This window comes from Suricata suricatta, chromosome 11 (genome assembly GCF_006229205.1).
Source record: "Suricata suricatta isolate VVHF042 chromosome 11, meerkat_22Aug2017_6uvM2_HiC, whole genome shotgun sequence".
NCBI classification, from domain to species: domain Eukaryota; kingdom Metazoa; phylum Chordata; class Mammalia; order Carnivora; family Herpestidae; genus Suricata; species Suricata suricatta.
In genome coordinates, this window is record NC_043710.1 from 47,328,649 (window position 1) to 47,349,653 (window position 21,005).

Genomic DNA, 21,005 nt, shown 5'->3' on the forward strand with positions numbered 1-21,005 from the left:
GAGAAGTTTAACAGAAAGAACAGACACAGATAGTAAAGAGCCCTCGTGTAATAGGAACAAGTCTCGGGCGCCTGGGTGGCTCAGTCAGTTAAGCCTCCGACTTCGGCTCAGGTCAGATCTCACATTCGTGGGTTCGAGCCCCGCGTCAGGCTCTGTGCTGACAGCCAGCTCAGAGCCTGGAGCCTGTTTCAGATTCTGTGTCTTCTTCTCTCTCTGCCCCTCCCCCTCTCATGCTCTATCTCTCTCTGTACCCAAAATAAATAAAACATTTAAAAAAAAAGGAATAAGTCTCAAAGGCTACATATGGGCTTGTATTTAACTAATATCAGACTATGGAACAAGTCAGGTCCCAGGACACTGGTGAAAACAACAGAGCTGTAACAGCTGGACAGGATACCAATAGAGGCATACAGCTTAACAGAGAGATTAGAGAAAGAAACACACAAAGAGAACCCTAACATCATGGTCACCCCAGGGTACCTTGTACATGCCTAAGGCTGTGCCTCTGAAGAAGACAGAGGCTTCACAGTGTGAAGAAACTGACCTCATTGAAACAACTTATTCAAGTCAGGAGACAAATGACTAAGCAACAACAAGCCCCAGGGGGAGGGAGGAAATCCATATCCAGGATTGCTAAAATATATTATCTAAAATGTTCAGTTCTCCAAACGGAAAGATATTTCATGCTCATGGGTTGAAAGAACAATGTCCATACCACCTAAAACAATCTACAAATTTAATGTAAACCCTATAAAAATTTCAACAGCATTTTTCACAATCCTACAAGCATTATTTATACTAAACTTTGTATGGAATCACAAAAGAAGTGGTTTGTAAAAGAAGAACAAAAGTGGAGGTATCACAATCCCAGATTTCAGGATATACTACACAAAGCTGTAGTAATCAAAACAGTATGGTATTGGCATTAAAAACAGACACATAGGTCAACAGAACAGAAAATCCAGAAATAAGCCCACAATTATATGGTCAATTAATCTACAACAAAGGAGGCAAGAATATGCAATGGAAAAAAGAGAGTCTCTTCAACAAATGGTATTCAGAAAACTGGACAGCAACATGCAAAAGAATGAAACTGGGCCACATTCTTACACCATACACAATAATAAACACAAATGGATTAAAGACCTAAATGTGAGACCTGAAACCATAAATATCCTAGAAGAGAGTGATTTCTCAGACAGTAATTTCTCTGACGCACATTTTTCTAAATATGTCTCCCGAAGCAAGGGAATCGAAAGCAAAAATAAACTATTGGGATTACATCAAAATAGAAAGCTTCTGCACAGCAAACAATCCACAAAACTAAATGAGAGCCTACTGATTCGGAGAAGATAGTTGCAAATGATATAACTGATAAGTGGCTAGCATCCAAAATACATAAAGAACTGATACAACATAAAACCAAAAAACAAAAACAGGTAATTAATTTAAAATGGGCAGAAGACATGACTAGACATTTCTCCAATGAAAACATGAAAAGATGCTCAACACCACTCATCAGAGAAATGAAATCAAAAGCAAAATGAGACATCACTTCACACCTGTCAGAATGGCTAAAATAAAAAACACAAGAAACAACAAGTATTGGCAAGGATGTGGAGACAAGAGAACCCTTGTGCACTGTTGGTGGGAACGCATGCCAGTGCAGCCACTCTGGAAAAGAGTATGCAGCTTCCTCAAAAGCCTAAGCACAGAATTACCATGTGATCCAGTAATCACACTACTGGGTATTTACCGAAAGAATACAAAAACACTAAGTCAAAAATATACATGCACCTTTCTGTTTATTGCAGCATTATTTACAATACGGAAACAACCCAAATGCCCATCAATACATGAATGGATAAAGAAATGGTATGTCACCTCACACCGGTCAGAGTGGCTAAGATGAACAAATCAAGAGTCTATAGATGCTGGCGAGGATGTAGAGAAATGGGCACCCTCCTACACTGTTGGTGGAAATGTAAACTGGGGTAGCCACTCTGGAAAACAGTATGGAGGTTCCTCAAAAAACTATCAATATGGTAGCACTGCTAGGGATTTACCCAAAGGATACAGAAGTGCTGATGCATAGGAGCACATGGACCCTACTGTTTATAGCGGCACTTTCATCAATACCCAAATCATGGAAAGAGCCTAAATGTCTATCACCTGATGAATGGATCAAGAAGATGTATATACAATGGAGTACTACATGGCAATGAGAAAGAATGAAATATGGCCATTTGTAGCAAAGTGGATGGACCTCAAGGGTGTCATGCTAAGTGAAATAAGTCAGGTGGAGAAGGACAGATACCATATGTTTGCACTCATAGATCTAACAGGAGAAACCTAACAGAGGACCATAGGGAGGGGAAGGGGGAAAGAGACTTGGGGGGAGAGAGAGGGACACAAATCATGAGAGACTATTGAATACTGAAAACGAACCGAGGGCTGAAGGGGGAGGGGGAGGAGGGGAGTGATGGTCATGGAGGGGGCACTTGTGGGGAGAAGCACTGGGTGTTATATGGAAACCAATTTGACAATAAATTATTAAAAAAAAAAAGTGGTATGTGTGTATGTATGTACACACACACACACACACACACACACACACACACACACACACACAAAGAATAGTACTCAGCCATGAAAAAGAATGAAATCTTGCCATTTGCAACAACATGGATGGCTCTAGAGGATCCAGTACAATGGTAGGTAAAATAGAGAAAGACTAATAGCATATGATTTCAGTTATATGTGAAATTTAAGAAACAAAACAATGAAAATAAGTGAGAAAAAAAGACTCTTAAATATAGAGAATTGATGGTTACCAGAAAGGAGATGGGTCAGGGAATGGGTGAAATAGGTAGTAGGGATTAGGAGTACACTTACTGTGATGAGCACTGAGTAATGTGTGGAATTGTTGAATCACTATACTAAACATTTGAAACTAATATGACACTATGTTAATTATACTGGAATTAAAAATTAATTAAAAAAAATTTTTAATGTTTATTTTTGAGAGAGACACACAGAGTGTGAGTGAGGGAGTGGCAGACAGAGAGGGAGACACAGAACCCGAAGCAGGTTCCAGGGTCTGAGCTGCCAGCACAGAGCCCAATGTGGGGCTTGAACTCATGAACTGTGAGATCATGACCTGAGCAGAAGTCTGACACTCAACCAACTGAGCCACCCAGGCGCCCCTAAAAAATTAATTTAAAAATAAATATAAAAAATAATAAAATGTTTTCAAACAAAAAAATGAGATGTACAAAGAAAGAAATATGTGACTCACAGGGGAAAAAAGCAGGCAACAGACAGCCTCTGAAGGGGTCCTAATGGTGGATTTAGCAAAGATTTCATAAAAGTGATATGTTCAAAGCACTCAAGGAAACCACGTGTAAGTATTAGAAAGTATAACAATACCCTATCAAATAGATTATCAATTAAAAGATATAAATTATAAAAATAACCAAATGGAAATCCTAGGTTGAAAAGCATGATAACTAAAATGAAAACTTCATTAGATGTTCTCACCTTATATATTTGGGCTCAAGGAGAATCAAAATCAATTGATAGAAATGCGATTTGAAGAACAGAGAGGAAAAAGGAATGAAGAAAAATGAACAGGGCCTCAGAGAAAAGTGGATCCCCACTAAGCATACCAACCTTCATGTACTGAGAGTTTCAGAAGAGGAAAGAAAGAAATAGAAAAAATGTTCAAAGAAATAATAGCTGAAAATTTTCCCAATTTGATGGAAAACATTCATCCATTAATCAACACATCCAAGAATTCAACAAATTCTAGGATAAACACAAAGAGATGTACACTCACACACATCATAATAAACCTGTAGGAACACAAAGACAAAAAGAAAATCCTGAAAGCAACAGGAAAAAAAGTGATATATCACACACAAGAAAACACCAATAAAACTGACAGATGACTTCTTGTCAGAAACACGTAACCAGTCTGGGCAAAGTACTGTAAAAAGAAGTGACATTTCTGAGCTGGAGTACTTAACTGCCAAACCCTTGAACACTTTTTCCTCTGGTACAGTGATTATTAGCAAGATTTGAAATAGTAGCTGTTGTATCAGCCTAGATTTCATAATTATAGGTGTATATACTCTGCTCCAGCAATCCCATTTCTGAGAATTTATTCTACAGACATACAGTAAAACCTTGGATTGTGAGTAACTTGTTCTGTGGTGTTCCCACAAGACAAACATTTCTAATAAATTTATTGATAAATAAGCGATGTCTTGCAGTACAAAGAGTACACGATGCCGAACATCACATGATCACACATTAGCCAATGAGTCTTGAAATTTGCTTTGATATACCAGCGCTTTGTATTACAAACGTGTTTCTGGAACAAATTATGCTCACAAACCAGGTTTTACTGAATTATTAGAACATGTCTAAAATGATACAGGTACAAAATAATTCACTGTAGCATTGTCTATTTAACCAGAAGAGTAAAAATAACTCAAATGTTCATCAAGGAGACTGGTACTCTTTTCTTAATTTCTCTGATTGTCTGTTATTAGTGCATATACATAAAAGATTTTTGCATATTGAGTTTTTATCCTACAACTTTACTGAATCTATTAGTTCTAACAGTTTTTGATAGCATTGATAGTTTTTTTCTGTATATAATATCATGTCATCTGCAAATAGTGACAATTTTACTTCTAACCTTCCAATTTGGAGGTCTTTTCTTCTTTTTCTTGTCTAAATTGCTCTAGCTAGGCCTTCAAATACTATGCTGAATAAAAGTAGTAACAGTAGGTGTATTTCTTTTATTCCTGATCTTAGAGGAAGAGCTTATGATATTAGATATGCATTTATTATTTGAGATACATTCTCTCCACACCTGCTTTGTTTACAGTTTTTATCATAAATCAATGGAATTTTGTCAAATGCTTTTCTGCAACTATTAAGATAATATGATTTTTATCCTTCACTTTATAATGTGGTGTATCATACTGATTAGCAAACAAGATTAAAAATGTGAAATGAGATATCAAAAATAAAATATTGGGGAGGGGAAAATAAAAACATTGAGCTTTAGAATGGGATCAAACTTATCAACTTGGAATAGTGTTATATATTTTAAGTTATAAGTTGTTATATGTAAGCTTCATGATAATCACAAGGCAAAAACATATTTTAAATATGCAAAATTTAAGGAGAAGGGATATAAGCATAGCATTAAAGGAAGTCATTAAACCATAAAGGAGAGTAAGAGAAAAAAAGGAATAGAGAAGAACTACAAAAACAGCCACAGAACAATTAACAAAATGGCAACAAGTACATATCAATAATTACTTTAAATGTTAATGAACTAAACTCTCCAATCAAAAGACAGAGTGGCTGAATATGGCTTTTAAAACTTATTTTTTTTTAATGTTTTTTTTTATTTTGGGTACAGAGAGGGATAGAGCATGAGAGGGGGAGGGGCAGAGAGAGAGGGAGACACAGAATCTGAAACAGGCTACAGGCTCTGAGCTAGCTGTCAGCACAGAGCCTGACGCGGGGCTCGAACCCACAAACGTGAGATCTGACCTGAGCCGAAGCCGGCCACTCAACCGACTAAGCCACCCAGGTGCCCTTAAAACTTATTTTTATTTTTAAATGTTTATTTATTTTTGAGAGAGAGATCGAGTGTGAGCAGGGGAGGGGCAGAGAGAGAAATCCGAAGCAGGTGCCGAGCTGTCAGCACAGAGCCTGATGAACTCATGAACCACGAGATCATGATCTGAGCTGAATTTGGATCCTTAACTGACTGAGTCACCCAGGTGCCTCAAAAGTATTAAAAAATTCTTTGTCGAGGCACCTGGGTAGCTCAGTCAGTTGAGTGTCTGACTTCGGCTCAGGTCATTATCTCATTATTTGTGGGTTCAAGCCCAGCATCAGGCTCTGTGCTGACAGCCCAGAGCCTAAAGCCTGCTTTAGATTCTGTCTCCCTCTCTCTCTGCCCCTTCACCACTCATGCTCTGTTTCTGTCTCAAAACTAAACAAACATAAAAAAAATTTTTTTTAATTCTTTGTGAGTCTACCTAGAGGATGTCGGCACAAAGTGTGGAATTTCCATGGACTGCAAAGAGAGAACCCCACCAGAAATGGGGGGGGTCCTTATACTGTGAGCATCTCCCGTACTCCAGGGCATAGATGCTACACAGGAAGACACAAAAGGGTCTTTGATCCTTTTGAGCAGGTTCTCACTGATGGAAAGCAGATAGGCTCAACCCAGAAGTGCCCCAATAAGGACAGTGCCCATACACTGGACTCACTACCACCCCAGAAGCATGATATAACTAAGCAACAAGATTTTCCAATGAACATCGATTATTCTTGTTGTTTTCTGGTCAAAGAAATGTCTTTCTGACCTGAGACCCTCATACTTTCAAGGTTGGAAAAATCAGGATATCTCACTCAGTAACCTAGATACACTTCCTAAGAAAACAATCTACACAAAAATATCTCTAAAATTGCATGAAGCTGGTCTTGGTAGAACCAACGCTTGGAAGTAAGGTAGCCGTGGCTCCTGCAATAAGACAGAGAGCCCTCCCCCAGTCCAGGGTCCGTTCCCACCTTCCGCACGGTCTCCAGCTCCTGCTGCTTGTTTTCGTTGGCAGCCTGGAGCTCCTTCATCTGTCGCTCCAGCTCCTCCTGTTCAGCCAGCAGCTTCTTCCGGAGTTCTTTCCGACGCTGGCGGGCTTCTTTATGTGGTGGGGGGTTGCCCAACTTCAACAGATGGATAGTAGAATGAATGGCTATAAAAGGTGTAAGATAAAAACATAAGCCTAACATGAGCATGGCACACTGGGAAGAAAACCAGAGACTCGGTATAGATTCTGCTTCTGCCACTGAGAAATGGCGTGACCTTGAGCAAGCCACATAACCTTCTGCAGAATCAGTTTCCTCATCTCGAAAATGAAAGAGATGATCTCTAGAGTCCCTTCCAACTCCAAAATTCCATAACTGTACATCTGTGCTTAAATAGATACTTGATCCAGGAATATCACACCACTTAAAGAACTTAAGACACTTTCAATTCTCTTCTCTATATTTCTCAAAAGGCCAAATAAGAATAAGACATAGTTAGGGTTGAGATTATTAGTTCCTGGTATCTGATGTGCTACCTGATCAGTTTAGTCTGTCCCTTACCTATGCCTTATGAAGCCATCTCCTTACACACTCCCTTCCTGAGATGGTAATAACAGCTACCAGTTACTGAATATTTGCCATATGTATTCCCTTTATATGCATTGTCTAATTTTTATATATTTTCCTGACGGTTTGAATAAACTTAATTTTTTGAACACTCTCACACAGTGTTCAACTTCAAAAGCATGGAAAGACACACAGGAAAGGTCTCCTCCTATTCCTACCCCCAGCACTGGGTTCCCCTCTCCACCAGCTATGTTAAGCATATACATATATATACATATATATGTATGTACGCCTTCCATCATCTTTTGACATAATACAATCTTCTGAGCCTTGGTTTTTTCACTTAATTTTTCTTGGAGAGCTTTCCATATCAGTACATCAAGCATTAAACATAAAGTACCTAACTACATTGTGTTACAGTACCATAATTTATTCAACCATTTCACAGTTAATGGATATTTAGGCTGTTTGCAATCTATCACAAACATTTCTGCAATCATGTGTCTTTTTTTAATGTGGAAGTATAGGGGCACCTGGGTGGCTCAGTCGGTTAAACATCCAACTTTAGCTCAGGTCATAATCTCACAGTTCATGAGCTTGAGCCCCGTGTCGGGCTCTGTGCTGACAGCTCAGAGCCTGGAGCCTGCTTTGGATTTATGTCTCCCTCTCTCTCTCTGCCCCTCCTCCATTTGTTCTCTCTCTCTCTCTCTCTCTCTCTCTCTCAAAAATAATATTAAAAAATGTTTTAATGTGCAAGTATATCTTCGTTATCTAATTATTAATCCTCACAAAAACCTTGAGAGATAGGTACTATTATCCCTATTCTACAGAAGAGGAAAAATAGCTACAAAATTTCTAACTCAAGTGACCCAGGAAAGAGGACTTACACCTAGGTACACTTGCCTCAGACTCTGAAGCCACATCAAAATGACCACAATTTTCAGCATAACAAAATTTTACTTATGTCTAAGAACAACATATTCAGAATCTCTTTTCATGATTAAAAGGAAAATCTCACTGGGAGGCCTGGGAGCTCAGCCAGTTAAGCATCCAACTCTTGGTTTCAGCTCAGGTTATGATCTCACAGTTTGTGAGTTTGAGCCCCATACTGGGCTCTATGCTAACAGCATGGAACCTTCTTGGGATTCTTTCTCTTTCTCTCTTTCTTCCCGCCACCACCCCCCCCCCACCGGCTCTCCCACTTGTGCGTGCTCTCTCTCAAAATAAACAAACTTTAAAAAAGTTATTAGGTCAAAAGTTTGTGTTCTTGAGATAATTATTTAAAACTAGTGATTTCTTGTGAAAATAACAAATCTTGAAAATTACTGGAAATATTCAAAAGCGATTGTATTATTCCTGTTTTCTGTATTACTAAAAATTCAAGATGGTCACTTTAAAATTCTTCATAGTCCTTAAAAGGGGAAATTCCATTATCTTAAAATAGTAGAAGCAAAAAGAACCTAAAATGTCTAGTTTATAATTTTCCCACAAGTTCATTATTCCAATGAAATTAATGAAAAATTTGGGACTTCTTTCAATTTGTTTTTCTTTCAGTTACTACGCTGCATATAGAAATAACTACAACGAGGAAACAACGCCTCATGGGATTAAAATGAGATTTAAAAATACAAAGTCAGAGCTCTCAAGTTATATCATGATAAATAATAAAAACTGCCTTACCCTGAATCCACTCCTGTTTCTTCTTCTTATCTGAGGCACTGATTTCAAAGGTTTTATCAAAACATTTTATAAGAAAAAGGCATTTCTTCCCATCTTTGTCAGGCAAGGACTAACAAGGAAAGCAAAATTAGTTATTTTTCATTTTATTTTTAAGCATTTAAATTAAGTTCAATCTTAATTATTTACACAAATCTTGCTGAAATTCAGTATCAATAAAAAATGTCTATAAGGGCATATTTCTAATTTACAAAATGCTGTCCTCTAGGCAACATTACCTATGGTAACAAATAACCCTGATTAGCATACCTCATCTGGACTGGGAGGAACACCAACACCTGCTAGGGACACCATGCTTCGGCGCCCATAAGCACAATGACTCTTGTACGTGAGCACATCCCTTATAGGAACCCTGGAAGGTACACCACGTATTGACTCCTATGGGCCATGAGACTTGTAAGCCAGGGTGATTCCCACATCGGCCTGATGCAGATCCAGTCTCTTTGCACCTGGGATGTTACTGCTAGCAGGCTGTAGCTCCTCTCCTATAGCCTTATAAGGAGACTGGCATGGCCTTTGATAACCTCGTGAGTATCCACGTTTAGTTGAATCTAAGAAGACTGAGTGGGCAGTGCACACCCAGAGGCATTAATATATCTATACGATTTCATCCATCAAAACACACTGTCATCTCATTATTATGAGATGTTAGGTATTTTAAATACCTTCAACAAATATAGATATGGTGATAGTTCATATATAAATTAAAAACTCAAAATTTATGTTCCTGAAGACCACTTCTCTACTGAATTAATAGCTGGGAATAAAGTGTACTGAAAGTCACCCTAAATCCTCAAAGGTAACGTTCCCATTTTCATTAGTTTTATTTACTATACTCAAAATGGCCCAGATTTCCTGGTTTATTCATGATTTCAAACACTGTCTTACTGAATAATTTTTTGCTTTCTTTTTTATAACTTTATTTTATTCAATAAATGATTCCTTAAATGTACAAAGAACTGATTTAATCCCTATACTTTTTTCATAAGACAGAAAATAAATTCACGTTACAAAAAACGTTTGTCAGGTATCTCTGGTGTTTGGTTCAGAGACTAGGGCAACTGTATGCCTATGTTATTTTAAAAATGTAAATTTTAAGATTCTTTCAAGAATCTTAAAGTCTAGAAGGAATATAAAATGCTTGGGCAGCAGGGGGCAGCATCAGAAAGCGGTTAACAGTAACTCACCTCCACACAGCAGTTTTCATCCAAGAGAATGTCTCCTTTCTTATCTTTCAGATCCTCACTCACATAATAAGAAATTATGTTGGGTTTTAGTACAAACCAGCGTTCAGTCCAGTTTTTCCGTTTATGGCCTTTTTTCATCATGTAACCCTATAAAAGATTAAATCTTCTATAAAAATCTCTTACTTTTAAGAGCTGTTCTCTTCCTGAAGACATGAATATCAGTGGTTCTTGACCTCTGTGGATCATGATCCCACTGAGGATCTATGAAGGCCAGGAGCGCTGTACCCAAATTCATGTTAATACATGCACACCGAAGTGTACACATAATTCTGGACACGCAGAGACAACCCCTTAACTGCACTCCACGTTATATACAGAGTAGCCTTAGAACTCCTGGTCCTAAAAACACTGTCATTTTTTAGTTTTCCTTATCTTTTAGGGATACCTATTGAAATATTTATAGATAAAATGAAATGTCTGGGATTTGTTTCAAGATACAGGAAAGGCAAAAGTAGGAAGGGTAGGATTAACTATGTGTTAGTGGTTACTGGGGCTGGATGAATGGTATATGGGGTTCATTATACTATTCTGTCTACCCTGATTAAAACACACACACACACACACACACACACACACAATCCTAACAGTAATTCTTATCAAACTAAAACCTCAGCCAATGAAAACGTTAAACTTGACAAATTTATCTTTCAAGCAATCACCTTCTAGCACCAACCTACCCTTCCTACCTGACCTCTCACTATTCTGGAGGATGAACTCTTCTCCAGATGAGCAGAAAAGGAACTGGACCAGTAGTTAGGATCTGGCATTTACACTCACACCTCTATACTTCCTTCCCATAAATCAGTCACAAAGATGTATAATTCATATTTTTACTTCAGCAAAATTACAATTATAGGCCAAACCCCTTTAGGGTTGTCTGAGAATAGCTGAATTTTAAATACTAAATATACATGTTGGTACCCTATAGACTATACATTATCATTATATAATATTAGCTTGACTGTATCATCTGGTAATTACACCAAATTCTTTTTTTTTTAATGTTTATTTATTATTGAGAAAGAGAAAGACAGAGCATGAGTGGGGGAGGGGCAGAGAGAGAGGAGACAGAATCTGAAGCAGGCTCCAGGCTCTGAGCTGTCAGCACAGAGCCAGATGCAGGGCTCAAACTCCTGGACGGTGAGATCATGACCTGAGCTGAAGCCAGACACTCAACCGACTGAGCCACCCAGTCTATTATACCAAGTTCTTACTTGTTCAGCTTCCTCATCCTTGGACAGTTAAGCAAAAGCTATCTCCTACCGAAATTCATCTGTAGTCCAGTTATCCCGCCATACTGGTGGGCCTAGAAGTCCTCTTTGGACAGAGACCATGTCTCACCCCACTTTGTAGCACCAAATACCTATACAGATGGAACCTCAATTAATGTTTATTGATGGGCTCAATTAGAGGAAAAGAGCAAAGACGACAACTTCACCTATTGAGCAAATACAGGACTAAAGTAATGGAATCCCAAATTGGAATTATTGTTCAGTATAAAATGTAAAAAATATGAAGGAACCACTAAAAAATATATAAATTCTATTTAACAAGCACTAAGCATCCCATATTTTATATCAGATGCTATGTAGGTCATAATCTAATAAGATAAATGCAACTTTGCTATATGAAGGTATTTTCTCCAAAAATAACGGTATTTTTCTAATTTTATAAAAATATGTATGGGTGCTGAGTGGTTCAGTCGATTAAGTGTCCAGCTTCGGCTCATGATCTCACAGTTTGTGAGTTTGAGCCCTACATCAGGCTCTCTGCCGCCAGTACAGAGCCCACTTCAGATCCTATCTCCCTCTCTCTCTGCCCCTACCCAGCTGGTTCTCTTTCTCTCAAAATAAATAAATAAACATTAAAAAAATAAAAATATATAATCATGCATACAGTCATGTATAGAATCTAGTAGTAAATTCAATTAACAAGAAAGGAATAAGGAAGAAAATAAAATTTACAGGAATCACACAATCCAGGAGCAATCACTTTTAACGTTTTGATGAGCATCCTTCCAGATAGCCCTACATACACACATCACATTACATGGAAGGGACTACAAGATACTTCCTGTTCAATGCGGTTTTTTCTCTGAACAATATGCCATGAGGATCTTTCAGATCAACAAGTACAGATACACATGTGACATGAAAGTACTTTACAAACAGTTCAAAAATGTGGTCATTTAAACAATTCTTTCAAAATAGTAACTTCCTAATGCTTAAATGTACTTCAAAATTGAATCAGTAATTTTTTTTTAATTAAAGCCTAATACAAGACTGGGAACATAAACTTTATTCTTGTTCTAAATCAGTATAAAAGTATAAATGACTTTATACTCAAACGAAAATGTCTTATTTCAAACATATCAAATTCTAAAGGTGAGGAGAAACACAGTGTCCCAGGACTCTTACCTGCTTCAACACATCTAATATAAGCTCATTGAAGACTTCATTAATTGCCATGGACACCGTCTGCCGATCCATGCCTTTGCTAAACTGTCCACTTCCAACAAGCTCAATCAGTTCCCACACAGAAAGGCCATCCTTACTGTCATCAAAGCTGATTTTATAATGTTCAAATTGTTCCTGTTGCCAACCTCCTCCCATAGCTTCTGTCAGTTTCTTAAGTAGATATTCAATCTATAAAAAGAAAAATCTTTAATGATTAATTCCTAGTAAAAAAATATATATAACTTTTAAACTTAGGTATGTATCTATGTTATTTACACTGAAAAGGTCAACTTAGGAAATGTTCCTTTTTAGTTTCAAATTTATATCTTTCAAGAATCATGGTATTATCAGAGGAAAGGCATAGATAAAATGCCACTATTCCTATATTAACCTTATAGAATAAGGAACCAAAAACTGAGGGGTACCTGGGTGGCTTACTTGGTTAAGCATCCAACTTTAGCTCAGGCCGTGATCTCACAGTTCATGAGTTTAAGCCCCAAGTAGGGCTCTGTGTTGACAGCTCAGAGCCTGAAGCCCGCTTCAGATTTTGTCTCCCTCTCTTTCTGCCCCTCCCCCACTCATGCTTTGTCTCTCTTGCTCTCTCAAAATTAAACACTAAAAAAAAATTTTTTTTGAGGAATCAGAAACTGATAACCCTCTAAGAGTATAGTATATTTGTATGTAGAACTAAAGCAAACTATATACATACACTACCAAACACAAACTAACTGATGTGGTTAAGATTACTCTCTGTTGGATAAATATTTAATTAATAAATATTGATCGTATGAGTATGAAAGTACTAATTAAATAAGCATCTCAAAATAGTATGTATAACTTAGCCCCCAATTTATAAATTTCCCACATAAGCCAATTATTTGAAATTTATGCCGCCTTCTCCCATTATAACATTAACAATGTTGGAAACAATGGCCAAATTCCTAGCCTGGGCTGGAAAAGCTTATTAATCCTAAAAAACATACCTTTGTGTAGAACAGTAGAAAATATTGCTATTCAAATAACAGCAGGTAAACAAAACAGTGAGGCAATAATACTCACTGAATGAGAAACTGCTATCTTCTGGAAAGCCTGGGTTTCCTACAATGCTCTCAACTTCAACACATCCAAAAATCTGAGTCAATCACCTCAGCCTTACAAATGGCTTTCCTATTATGGATTTCAGTTGGGAACACCACCATTCACTCATGCTAATCCTTGTTCCCAAACCCTTTATACCAAATCAGTGATAAAATCCTATGATTTTCACTATCTTAGATCAGTGCTTTTCAAACTGTAGGTTATAACCCAATATGAAATCAACTTACTACGTAGTTACCAGCATCATCTTTAATGGAAGAAAAATGTTTGAGTTTACTTACAGTAAAGAAAATGTTTTGTGGTAAGTCTGGTGTTGTGGGTGTGCCTATGTGTGCTGGTCATGAAGTAATATCTTCCTCTGGGTTACAACCAAAAGAGAATGAAAAACTTTGTCCCACACAATTCTCCCCCTCCTCCTCCATCAACCTCTGGGTTGGTATCCTTGCCTCCAGCATTGCTCCCTTGTGTCTATAATCTGCCAGAGAAATTTTTTCAAAACATAACCTGAGCCTGTCACCTCCCTCTATATTTTTTCTAATGTTGATAAAGGCCAAGCTCTTCTGTGTCCCTTGGTGACCACCATCCCTCCTTCCTGCTTACTGTCTCTAACATGTGTTCCACTCTGCCCACTGCAGATTTTACACACTTCACTAATACCACAGATCAGGGGTCTCAAGTGTATTCTGTAAAGGGTGGGGTAGTAAATATTTTAAGCTTTGTGCATCTATACTATAAGTTACTCTTCGTTTGGGTTTTTTACAATGCTTTAAAGATGTAAAAACTCTTCTTAGCACATAGGCTAAACAAAAACAGGCCATGGGCTACGTTCAGCAGGGAGCCATCATTTGCCAATAGCTGTCATAGATTATAAAGAGTTTACCCACTTAACATACTTTTTTATGCCTCTATGCCTTTCCCCACGCTGTCCTGTCTTGAATACTTCTCTTGATTTCTATATCCCTCTAAATGGTATTCATTCAAGTTTTGTATCATCTAGGATATTCCTACTCAAACTGAGGTATGAACAGCAGCAGCAGCAGCATCACCTAGAAGGTTGTTAGAAATGAAGAATCTTGAACAACACCAAAGACCCCAAAATCAAAATCTGCATTTTAACTAGAACCCAGGTACTTCCATATGCACATTAAAGTCTGAGAAAGCACTTCTCTAAGTAAAACTGCTCTGATCAACCCTAAATCAGGTCAAGTGTTTCTGTTTTTTTGTTTTTGTTTTTGTTTGTTTTTGAGAGAAAGAGAGCAGATGCAGACAAGCAGGGGAGGGGAAGAGAGGAACAGAGAGTCCCAAGAAGGCTCCATTCTGCCAGTGCAAACACCGATATGGGGCCTGAACCCACAAACCATGAGATCATGACCTGAGCTAAAATCAAGAGTCAGATGCTTAACCAACTGAACCACCCCAGCACCCCCAAGTCAAGTGTTCTTCTAGATTGTTCCACTTAGCATATTGTACTGAAATTATCTCTTAATCATTTAGATCCCCACCATTTCCTGAATTCCTTATGGAAAGGACCATGTCCCACCCATCTTTGAATATCCAGAACTCAGCAGCATACCTAGAATGTTTACTAAACTGAAATAAACTAAGCTTCCATTTTCTCATCTATGAAACAAGCATAACAACACTTATCATATAGCACTACTATCGGGATAAAATGAGACAAATATTGATTATTTTGAACAATGTCTGACATTGTAGGTACTCCATCAATGTTATTTCCTTTTGTACTAAGTGATGTATTATTCAAACATTTAAAATTACATTTTATTGTTTAAGGTTAAATCCAAGCTGGTTAGCATGGAGTATAATAGTAATTTTAGGAAGAGAATTCAGTTATTCATCACTTATATATAATACCCAGTGCTCATCAAACAAGTGCCTCCTTAATGCCCCTCACCCATTTAGCCCTTCCCCGCAACACTCCTCCCCAGCGACCCTCAATTAGTTCTCTGTATTCAAGAGTCGCTTATGATTTGTCTCCCTCTCTGTTTCTATATTATTTTTTATTCCTTTCCCTAATGTTCATGTTTTTTTTTAATTTCTTTTATGTTTTTTATTTATTTTTGAGAGCCAGAGAGAAACAGTGTAAGCAGGGGAGGGTCAGAGAGAGAAGGAGATACAGAATCCAAAGCAGGCTCCAGGCTCCGAGCTGTCAGCACAGAGCCTGACGCAGGGCTCAACCCCACAAACCATGAGATCATGACCTGAGCCGAAGCCGGACGCTCAACTGACGGAGCCACCCAGGTGCCCCTCATCTGTTTTGTTTCTTAAGTTCCACATAAGAATGAAATCATATGGTATTTGTCTTTCTCTGACTGACTTATACACTCCAGTTCTATCCACATAGTTGCAAATGGCAGATATCATTCTCTCTGATCGCCAAGCAACAGTCCATTGTGTGTGTGTGTGTGTGTGTGTGTGTGTGTGTGTGTGTGTGTCACATCTTCTTTATTCATCAGTAGATGAACATTTGGGCTCTTTCCATACTTCGGCTATTGTCGATAGTGCTGCTATAAACACTGGGTGCAGGGGGTTCCTCTGAATCAGCACTCCTATATCATTTGGATAAATACCTAGTAGTGCAACTGCTGGGTCTTAGAGTAGTTCTATTTTTAATTTTTTGAGGAATCTCCATACTATCTTCCAGAGCGGCTGCCCCAGTTTGCATTCCCACCAGTAGTACAAAAGGGTTCCTCTTTTTCCACACCCTAGCCAACATCTGTCATTGCCTGAATTGTTAATTTTAGCCATTCTGACAGGTGTGAAGTAGTATCTGGTTGTGGTTTTGATTTGTATTTCCCTCATCAGTGATGTTGAGCATTTTTTCATGTGTCTGTTAGCCATCTGGATGTCTTCTTTGAATAAGAGTCTATTCATGTCTTCTGCCCATTTCTTTACTGGACTATTTTTTTGGGGGGGTATTGAGTTTGGTAAGTTCTTTATAGATTTTGGGTACTAACCCTTTATCCAATGTCATTTGCAAATATCTTCTCCCATTCTGCTGGTTGCCTTTTAGTTTTCTGATTATTTCCTTCACCATGCAGAAACTTTTTATCTTAATGAGGTCCCAATAGTTCATTTTTTGCTTTTGTTTACTTTGCCTCCAGAGACATGTCAAGTAAGAAGTTGCTGCAGCCGAAGTCAAAGAGATTGTTGCCTCTTTTCTCCTCTAGGATTTTGATGAAGAATTATATTTAGGTCTTTCATCCATTTTGAATTTATTTTTGTGTACGGTGGAAGAAAGTGGTCCAGGTTCAGTCTTCTGCATGTTGCTGTCCAGTGTTCCCAGCACCATCTGCTGAAGTGACTTTTTCCCATTCTGCTTTGTCAAAGATTAATTGGCCATATGTTTGTGGGTCCATTTCTGGGCTCTGTATTCTATTTCATTGATCTATGTGTCTGTTCTTGTGCCAGTACCATACTGTCTTGATGACTACAGCTTTGTAATACAGCTTGAAGTAGAGAACTGTGATGCTTCCAGCTTTGGTTTTGTCAGGATTGCTTTGGCTATTCAGGGTCTTTCTGGTTCCATACAAATTTTAGGATGGTTTGTTCTACCTCTGTAAAGAATGCTGGTGTTATTTTAGTAGGGATTGCTAAAATTACATTTTAGAGGGGCACCTAGGTGGCTCAATTAGGCATCCAACTCTTGGTTTTGGCTCAGGTCATGATCCCAGGGTCTTGGAATTAAGCCCTGCATCAGGCTCTGAACTGAGCGTGGAGCCTGCATAAGAGTCTCAGTGTCTCTCTTTGGATGCCTGGGTGACTCCGTTAGTTAAGTGTCCAACTTCAGTTCAGGTCATGATCTAATGGTTTGTGAGTTCAAGTCCCACATCAGGCTCTGTGTGCTGACAGCTCAGAGCCTGGAGCTTCTTCAGATTCTGTGTCTCCCTCTCTATCTGCCCCTTCCCTGCGTGTGCGTGCACATGCTCACTCTCTCTCTCTCAAATAAACATTTAATCTTGAGGTTGTGAATTCAAGCCCCAAGTTGGGTGTAGAGATCACTTCAAAATAAAATCTTAAAAAAAAAGAAAAAAGAAAAAAGAAAGACATAGTAACAGGGATAATCAATGGAGGAGAGAAAGAAAATTGTCAAGATGAGAGAGAAAGAAAAGGACAGAATGGGCCAAAAAAGGAAAGGAAGAAAGATTAAAGACAAGAAGAGATTAGGAGTGCTTGTGTTGCTAAGCCAGACAAGGATCCAACTTTGGCTCAGGACATGATCTCATGGTTCACGGTTTCGAGCCCTGCATCAGGCTCTCTGCTGACAGCTCGGAGCCTGGAGCCCGCTTTGGACTCTGTGTCTCCCTCACTCTCTGCCCCTTCCTGGCATGCTCGCTTGCTCTCGCTCTCGCGCTCTTGCTCTCGCTCTCGCTCTCAAAAATAAAGAAGAAAAAGACAAGAAGAGATTAAAAAAAGACGAGAGAAAAACAAAGTTAAAAAGTAAATTAAGATGAATAACTGCCCAAAGTAAAAAATTTAGAGGCATTAACATGTGCAGAAGTTCAATCTCCCTAATGCAGTAAAAAGAAGTGCCGTGCTGTCTGATCACAAGGTAGGAAAAAGGTTGTACATGCACTGCTGGAAGTTTTCGTAGTAAGGCCGAGAGAAGCATAGGCATATGGTCACGTGTGTGGGCATGACAAAATGGAGCATCTGACCATTCATACTACAAATCAGGAGACAGCCTTAGCTTTTCCTCATCTACCAGTGTGAATATACTCAAGTCCCTCCCACTCCAAGCTTCAGTTTCTCTTGGATCTCCAATGTTATAATGTTAGTAACTGAGAGTACCTGTTAGTAGCAAACTCAGCTCTAGAGGCAATTCCTAGGTTCACCCTGATTCTTTCTGAAAGTGCATTCCCAAACCCTCCTGAGTTTGTCATCCACATCCAACGCCTGCTCCACATTCCTTGTGATTGTCCCAAATAATCGAGACTCATTTCCTGCTGACTTTCAACACAATCATATACTTATCATTACCAAATAATTTAAGGACCTCTTAAGTCATCATATTGGGCCAGGGAGAGACAAGCATTCCCACTCCCAACTGTTCAATTATACTTAATAATAAATCACGTGCTGCCGCGTTAGTCTCGAGTGGCCTGCATTAATTCTAAGAGCTCATTCAGTTTCAGGAAGCAGCTTACTTCCTCCTTCCAAGCAAGTTTCACCAAAAGTAACAAAGAATAAACTTTCAAACTGCATGTGATTTTCGAGGCTTATGGCTCCAAAAATTATGTTGTTAAAAGTTCTTTCCATGTCGTCATTAAAAAGGGCCTTTACTGGCTTAACAACAATTTAGGTTTTGTTTCACTAAAGGGCCTCTTAAAACTATTTCAATTTTGATATTTAATTGCATCAATGCAATTCTTCCAAATAAGGCCACACCAGACACATCCTGTTTTGTTCTTGGCTCTGTGGAAAATGAATACTAATGAAAAAACTATACTTTACAGACACACATTTCCAGGAATATTATTTGACAAAAATTACGGAACCATCTTAAATGGGAACATACTATTTCTTGAATTCTGCATGGTGTAAGTCACTTAAACATTTATTTAATATTTTTGACACTAATTTCTGGGTAAAGGAAAACTGACTCAAAAGCAAACATTTACACCACTTATGGCACTCACAGAACTACCACTGTTACTTATACCTTACAGAGCATTAATCAAAACTAGAGAATAAAATCTTAGTTAAAAATATTCTGGACTTAAACAAAATACAAATAATCGTTATGGTAGATGGATGACTGGTCACATAAAAATTACCTTAAACTTATACAGCCTAAATATTGTTGGTGAAATTACAAATTAAAGTTATATGTCCATGCATGACAAATTAAGACATTATACCTCAAAATGTATTTTTAAAATGTATCTTTACATTAAATTTTATTAAAATCTCTAAGTCTAAAACGAGTTCAAAATATGTTTTTTAATGTTATTAAAGTATTTAGGAAAGTAGCAAAATGTAACAGAGAATGACCACCTTAAGAAATATGATGACTCTAGTATTTTCCATAAAATAGTACAATCTTGAGTTTACAGAGCTTCATGCAAGGACAGGAGATGTGCTAAGAGCTTAATAAATACAAAGCCATGTTTTAAGCCTCAGGAGCCTAGTTCAGCAGCCAGACAAAGTGATTCCACATAAATCTGTCCCGATGATTCCTTCTCTCTCCACGTAAGTACTGGCCACAGAGAAATGATCTTTAAAACTTACTCTAATTCTAAATCTAAGCAGAAGAAATGCTGAGGGAGTTAGCATGTCAAAACAGAGTTAGTCCAAACAATAGCATGACAAGGTACGCTGCCTGGCTATTCTAAATGGGCTATTCCCTTCTCAAATGAGATTAATTTGTTTAAAAAGACAAAGACATTCCTATCAGCCTGCATGGCTCTGGGGTACAGAAAAGGACACAGTCATGGCACACCTTCAAGGTTCATGTGGGTCCCAGTTCTTCAGGCCACCTGGAGCTGAAATCTTTTGAGTTTCTTAGAGCAGACAGGAAGCTAGTATTGACCGGCTCCCTTCACAGCCCATGGCTCAACAATTAAACAATGATTTAAAGCCAAGTCCTCCATATCAAGCAAGTGTTGCCTTGAGGAATAAGGGAAGTCTCCTTAGTTACTAATTTCTAATGCTGAAATCAGGACAAGATCACTTTCAAATCCACCATGAATATTTTAGTGATGGTAAGAGACCCTCTCCACCTCCAATTCCAAAGAAAACGGAAATAAACTTGGAACACTAAGCATAACTACAAAATGTTTTATGTACATTATCAGCATTTATTAGCATAATTCTTCTAAGCAACAGCTAGGTTTTTAAAATACCACCAAGGGGTACATGGGTGGCTTAGTCCATTAAGGATCTGACTTCAGCTCAGGTCATGATTTCCTGGTTCATAAGTTCGAGCTCTGTGTAGGGCTCTATGATGACAGATCAGAGCCTGGAGCCTGCTTCGGATTCTGTGTCTCCCTCTCTCTCTCTGCCTCTCCCCCACTCATGCTCTGTCTCTCTCAAAAATAAATACACATTAAAAAAAATTTTTTTTAGGGGCACCTGGGTGGCTCAGTCAGTTGAGCGTCCAACTTCAGCTCAGGTCATGATCTCCCAGTTTGTGAGTTCGAGTCCCCCACTGAGCTCTGCTGACAGCTTAGAGCCTGGAGCCTGCTTGGGATTCTGTGTCCCCCTCTCTCTCTGACCCTCTCCTGCTCGTGCTCTGTCTCTCTCTCTCTCTCTCTCTCTC

At 38.4% G+C, this 21,005-nt stretch overlaps 1 protein-coding gene across 3 annotated transcripts in view; it reads right to left on the reverse strand.

The window, feature by feature from the left end:
* The window catches only part of SWAP70 (switching B cell complex subunit SWAP70), a 73,972-nt gene that overhangs the window by 10,635 nt on the left and 42,332 nt on the right, over positions 1–21,005 (reverse strand). For all 3 annotated transcript variants that reach the window (XM_029956279.1, XM_029956278.1, XM_029956277.1), the window contains 4 exons: positions 12,587–12,814; positions 10,110–10,256; positions 8,866–8,974; positions 6,604–6,785 (listed from right to left, as the gene is read on the reverse strand). In XM_029956279.1, coding sequence (XP_029812139.1) covers positions 6,604–6,785; positions 8,866–8,974; positions 10,110–10,256; positions 12,587–12,814 — 666 coding nt within the window. The remainder of the gene's footprint in view (positions 1–6,603; positions 6,786–8,865; positions 8,975–10,109; positions 10,257–12,586; positions 12,815–21,005) is intronic.